Source organism: Ursus maritimus, unplaced genomic scaffold (genome assembly GCF_017311325.1).
Source record: "Ursus maritimus isolate PB19 unplaced genomic scaffold, ASM1731132v1 scaffold_14, whole genome shotgun sequence".
Classification (NCBI taxonomy): Eukaryota; Metazoa; Chordata; class Mammalia; order Carnivora; family Ursidae; genus Ursus; species Ursus maritimus.
This window is the reverse complement of record NW_024423786.1, coordinates 49,687,747-49,694,131: the sequence shown is the minus strand read 5'-3', so window position 1 is coordinate 49,694,131 and position 6,385 is coordinate 49,687,747. Positions and strand designations below refer to the sequence as shown.

General features: G+C 53.5%; 1 protein-coding gene across 7 annotated transcripts in view; it reads left to right on the top strand.

The window, feature by feature from the left end:
- DNM2 (dynamin 2) overlaps positions 1-6,385 on the top strand; it is an 82,436-nt gene that overhangs the window by 58,006 nt on the left and 18,045 nt on the right. For 5 of the 7 annotated variants that reach the window (XM_040629330.1, XM_040629325.1, XM_040629323.1 and 2 more), the window contains exons 11-14: positions 1-76; positions 1,683-1,753; positions 4,923-4,974; positions 5,924-5,935. The exon at positions 1-76 is cut by the window's left edge. In XM_040629330.1, coding sequence (XP_040485264.1) covers positions 1-76; positions 1,683-1,753; positions 4,923-4,974; positions 5,924-5,935 — 211 coding nt within the window. The remainder of the gene's footprint in view (positions 77-1,682; positions 1,754-4,922; positions 4,975-5,923; positions 5,936-6,385) is intronic. The other 2 variants (XM_040629328.1, XM_040629329.1) reach the window with 1 other exon arrangement.

The window sequence follows — 6,385 nt, the reverse complement described above, 5'->3', positions numbered from 1 at the left end:
CCCCCGCTTGCGAGAAGAGACGGAGCGAATTGTCACTACCTACATCCGGGAACGGGAGGGGAGAACCAAGGACCAGGTAATTGGCTTTTTGTATTATTTTTCAGGTATGATTTATGTGCATATGTCTTTTTTTTTTTTAATGTGCTTAAATCTTGAGCATACATTGCCTTGAAAAATGACAAACGCATAAAGCAAGGTGACCCCCACCTCTGTCAAAGTACAGAACCCTTCTGTGACCCTCAAAATTCCTGTCCTTTGCCCCCCCCAACCCCTGAGGCCCTGGCAACCAGTCTGCTCCCTTGTCCAGAATGTCACTCAAAGGGACCCCTGTAGTACGTAGCCTCTTGATTCGCCCTCCCTCACCCAGCACAGAGCATTCGGTACTCAACCCCGTTGTTCGTGGTGTTGGTGAAGGTTGTTGCTGTTTCCCTCTGCGGTGGCCATGGTGTGTGTGGACCACAGCTTATTTATGCATTCTCCCAGCAGACGATGTTTGAGTGCTTTTTAGGTTTTAACAGTTTCCATGTGGAGACTGTCCAGGTGCACACAAGGATGGTCCCCACACCACTGCGGCAAGGGTCTCACCTGTCACATGCCAAGTGAGCCCGTGGCTGTCCTTTTGTCTCCGTAGGGCCTATGTCTAGTCTCAGTCTCTACCCCTAGTCGTCCGCCACGGTCTCTTGGCGGGTGTGCGTTCAAACCAGAACCAGAAAAGGCCTCCGTGTTGTATTCAGTTGTGATGCCATCTCGTGTTGCCCATCAGTGGAGGAGAACCTGGCTCATTTGTCCTTCAGAGGGTCCCCCAGTCAACCTGCGCCCCAGCCCATGTGGCTTCTGTAGCCCAGAAGTTGTATCAAAAGCTTAAAAGATTGCAGTTCATTTTGTTGTCATTGTTGTCAAGAACGTGGCTGTCCCTTCCCCACACCATACTGCCTGGTTGTCCCACCACCAGCACTTCTGGGCTCCGGCCCGTGGTGCTCAGGCCTTATAAAACCAGCAACAGTGGCTCCCATGAACAGAGCACCCCAGCATTTTCCAGCAACCCCACAAGATCCAAGTGCCTGGCATGTTTCATGCTTGAGTGCTCAGAGGCACGGTGAAATGACAGGAAGGGGCAGGGTGTTGTGTAAAGGCCTGTCCCTTAGCTGAGATGGCATCCTGACCGGCTCCTAGGTGCCTGTGTTTGTGTGTACTGTTCTCATGCCCTCGCCTGGCAAAATTGCCTTTGCTGTTTTAATGCGGCACTTGCAACATGCCAGGTGCTGTTCTAAACACTTTACGTGCTGTGAATTATTTAACCCTATGCAGTGCCCCTTTCCACTGTTTGGTAACCTGAGGGCAAGGGTCACTCCGCCAGGCGGGGGCCGAGTGAGACTGCAGCGCGGATGGTCAGCCCCAGAGGCCGTGCCTGCATCCGCCACACGACTGCCTCACTCCGCTCTGTTGGCCCAGTCTTTCTTGTGAGGCCTTGAAGGTTCAAAGTACCCATGCCCCCTTCCCCCTGCAGATGGACCCCAAGGTGTGTGTTGGAGGGATGTATATGTATGTGTGTTCCCAGGTCTGCCGCCTGGGAAGCAGTATGGTTCCAGCCCCCCCTGCTGGCGGGTGTGGGAAGGGCTCTGGCCACTGCCATCCTGGCCAAGCTCAGCTCTATGCTCATAGTTAACCCTGCTTTCTTCCAGATTCTTCTTCTGATTGACATCGAGCAGTCCTATATCAACACAAACCATGAGGACTTTATTGGATTTGCCAAGTATGTACTTTTCAGGACAGCGGCTGGTGGGTGATACCAGTGCCTGCCCTCAGAGCCAGGCCCCGAGGGAAGTGGTCGAGTTGGCTTCCCTCAGCTGACTGGGGCAAGAGGGTCTTTCTGTCAGGGCCTGGGGTGAAGCATGGAGCCACCTGAGAGTATCTGGAAGCTTTCCTGGGCTAACAGTAGCCCCCATCCTTACTGTCCTCAGTGTGCCTCCTTTGGGGCAGACCTGTGCTCAGCCACCTCGGGAAGGGGGGAGGCTGGGAGCATGCAGTGCTTTCCTTTCTGCGTGACTTCTCAGAGCCTTTCATGAACTGTGCAGCTTTCCCCAGATACCCCCCATCTGCACTTGGCCCTTTCACAGAGTGTCTCATGGGCTCGGGGCTCTGGGGGCTACTCTCTGGGAAGTACTATCCAGGCCCTCCGTGGCTTCCATCCATGCACCATAGATTAAAAACCAGAACCTTCCATGGCACCTGGCCAAGGGGCCAGAGCAAGGATCTCTGATTTTGGCATGATATGGATGTAAATGCTGGCGGCCTCAAGCATCGCTCAGTGATTCCCTCAGCCCGTGAGGCCACCCTCAGCCAGCTTGGGCATCACACGGATTGTTCTGGTGGCCCCGGAAGGTCTTCTTGCCCGAGCCCAACAGAATCCCAAAATCATCAGTAGGCAGCTTCCTTGCATTCACTTAGCAGGTATTCCTGCTGTGTGTTCTCTGTGCCAGGCTCTGTGATACAGCAGTGAGCAAGCACAGACCCAGGTCCCCACCCTCAAAGGAAGGTCCCGTGCCAGAGACAGACCTGCACCAAACCAGTTAAGACACAGCGTCTTCACTGCTGGGGTCAGGGCTGTGTGAGGCTTGTGTTGAGTACGGAGGGCCGCCTTCTGGCCTGGCCGTGGGGTTGCAGGGAGGCTTTCTTGTGACGTGTCTGTTAGAGCCCAGGGTTGGGCTAGCAGGCTGGACGAGAGGGTCTTTCGCTCAGGGGTCTCTGTGCCAGGCTGAGCACTTACTGGGTGGGACATTCACAGTTGCTCTCACCGCAGTTGGTCAGCTGATCTTTGCTGGGCGTGTGGTAGGTGAGTGGAAGGAAGGAATGAATGAACAAGTGAGAGCATGATCAGAAGCCGCTCCCCACGCCGGGTGTGTGTGGGCTGAAATGCTGGTCCCCCTCTTTGGTTTGCTGCTGTTTTCCTCACTTTGATGTCTCTGCTTCTCACACTTCATCCACAGTTCCTTCTCACAATCTCTCCTGTTTTTCCTTTGACCACTCCACTCTTTCCTCTGGATTCCTGGGCCTTCCCACTTCCCCCAGCTGTTATTATACTGAGCAGCTGGTGACCGGGTGGGTATTGCCTGCTGTGTGCCTTTTTCCTGGTGTGTGAACGGGGTCGCCCTGGCTGGGGGCGGGGCCCAGGGTGCCAGGCTCCGCCCAGCCCAGGCACAAGCCAGGGCCCAGCCTTAGGGGGGATGTCCCCGGGGGCCCACTGGATAGCCATGGAGCACTGTCTCAAAGCCAGGCCTGGTGCTGGGCCTTTGGAGCAGGACGGTGAACAAGCCAGATTTGGGCCTTGCCCTTTCAGACCCCACAGGCTGGACATGTGTTATTGAGCACGTTGTCACAAGGCAGACAAGAGTTGGAAAGGAGAGTAGGTGAGGGGCTGTAGGAAAGTGGAGCAAGGGATGTGGCCTGGAGAGACCACCAGGTGACAGGCAGGGAACCCAAACACTGTTGGAGATGGGGAAGGAAGGCCAGGAAGCAGGGAGGCTTGGGGAGACCAAAGCAAGGTGGAAGTAAGAGACCAGACCCCATTGCCAGGAGGGCTCTGCAGGCTGAGGGGAGGACTTTGGACTCCTTCCCCCCACCATTCCCCCCTCCCTCCCACACCCCCATTCCCAACAGCAAGACATTCCTGAGTGGGTAGAGGCAAGGGAAAGGGGCAGCTACTCAGGCTGCCGGGGGAAGGTGGGAGCCAGGAAGCCCCTCGGAAGCAGCACATCCGGAACCTCACTAGCATCCAGCCATCACTGTGTGTGGCTTAATCAGTCCTGTCTCCTTCAGACCCTGTTGACCGAACTCCTTCCTGTGCTTAGATATTCTGGGGTACTTTCTCACTGCCCTCTAAACACGAAAACCAGGGCCCAGAGAAAAAGCTCTATGATGAACTCATTGAATGTTAGGAAAATTGTTGGATAATGTTCTTAATGTTCCAACCTTTAATGATCTAGGAATAGAAGCCTATTTCCTTAACTGTTTCTCCCCTCTCTCCTTCTCTCTCTCTCTCTTTCTCTCTCTCTCTTCTTTCCTTTATACCAACAGCCAGCTTGAACTTTAAGGTACAGCCCCAGAGGCAGCGAGTAAAGGAATGAAACAAGGTGGTTTGCCTTGTCATATTCTGAAAGTTTCAAAAGCAATACGACAGGAAAAGAAAATAGGATGTCTACGTTATAGGAGATATCAGTTGTATGCAGGTGGCGCTGTGATTGTCCCAGTGGAAAACAGGATGAACAACGGAGCTGAATAGGTTCCCCCATACAAGATATGTGACCGTCTTCTGCGTGGCACAGACTAGCCAGGAAAAAGGATAGCTGAAGAAGAAAAGAGATCAGGGACTGTAGACGAGTAAGGGACCGTATAGAAACACGCCCTGTGGACCTTATCTCTCCTCTGGAATGGGCCAGGAGCCATCCAAGATGTTTTCATGGTGGGCAGCCGTCCCATGTCTGATCTCCCAGGCTGGCCAGCTCTGTGGTTAGAGCCATTGAAGACCTGGTGCTGGGATCAGGGATGGGAAGAGAGAGTGGGAAGAAGCCTCAAGTTTGACCCCCAGGCAGCCTGGTGCTCAGGTTACTCTGAAGCCACTGTGGCTTCTTCCCAGCAACCTGGGAGTCCAGCTTCTCAGGCCTTGGAGGCTCTGGGGCCCTTGACTCCTGGAAATAGCTGGTGCTGTTAGGAGTGGCTGAGGTCAGGGCCTCAAAGCCTCAGTTTAACTAAATCCATTTTCTCATTGCATGAGCCCAACTCTTTGCCTTGGGCAGCCCCTTGTGTGTAAGGGGCTTCTCTCTGCCTCTGCCCTTAGCTGGCCACTTGGCCCCACCAAGGGAGAGAACCCCACCACGTCTCTCCTGCATGTCGCCACATGAGTCCTCTCTCTGCTTTGTTTTCAGCGCCCAGCAGAGGAGCACACAGCTGAACAAGAAGAGAGCCATCCCCAACCAGGTAGCCCACCCCTCCGCAACCCATAGCTCTACCCTTGGGGGTGGATGGGCACTTAGGGACCACTGAGCCCAATGATGGTGCCTGGCTTGTGGCATGTCCCACCGGACCCTTTACCCCACTCCCCAGCCTCTTGAGTCTGTCCAGGTTTTGATGTTTCAGGAAACCTGTCTTTGAGCTGAAGCTCTGACACAGGCTGGGGGGCAAATTTGTACACCCACAAGCCCTGTCTGACATCCAAGGCTATGCTTAGAACTTGACCCTTGAAAGAGGGGCAGCCCAGTCACCCATGGGTGTCTGCAGCCAAATTGGTTTCCCAGCCTAGCCACAGAGATTCAGAATCTGTGGGAGGGCCTGGGTGGGAGGCTGCATTGTGATAAGCAGTTCTGGGGAGCCTGAGGGTGCTTTGAGCCCCATACCCAGAGAAGCCCAGAGCCACGGGAAGGATTTTCTACCTCGATGTCATGCCCCAGCCAGAGGCCTTGGGCATGAACAATATGAACAGCTTCATATATGCCAGTATCAGGTGCCTCTTTTTTCTTTAAGAAAACACATCATCTTCACAAAAATTTCTGCCAGTGCCCACCCTGCTTCTCCCCATTAGATGGGGTGGGGGTGGGGGCGGGGTGGGGGCTCTGCTATCCTGCACGATTACAGAGCCCTCTGGAAAAGAAGGATGTAACCACTGCATGATGTTTTTGCGCTTGCCGTAGGTAATACATATGTTGTGCTTTTTTGTTTCGGGAGATGATAATGAATTAAATATTAACACCATGAATATAATTAATAGCATGTAATTTTTTTTCTTTTGCTGTTTTTTTTCCCTGCTCTTCTCTCCTCCCATTTTTGTGCTTTTCCTGCTTTTTCTCTGTCCCCTCATGTCCCTTACGTTTCTTTTCTTCTGCCTGCTCCTCTTTGATTTACCCACAATCCTAACTTTGCATTTTCAAAGGGGGAGATCTTGGTAAGTACCCACTTAGTGTGGTAGCAAACATTAGAGAACCTAAGAGTGGTGGAGACCCCGCCACCCCGTAATGTCCCTTCCCCCCAGAATAACAGAACAACTAAAAATCAAGCTAACCTAAAAACCGCCTGCCATGGCCAACGCCCGCCGGACTCCGTGTTGCCCTGGGCATAAGCCGACTCACACAGACACTAACCTGACCACCATCCTTGGAGGAGGCCCACCCCTCCAGCCTGTTCCTGACACATTTAGCTAGTTTCCTATAGGTCAGGGATGGCAAATACTCAGCTAACAACCCCCACGCTTGCCTCCCCTCACATCCCTGGCCAGGGAAGAGTTTGCTTAAGGGCTGCTGGAACTCTTTCTTGCTGCTGCCACCACTCCAGTGCAGACATCATCATGCTGGAATTTCCTCCTCCTGCACTCATGGCAGACATTACTAATGGATCC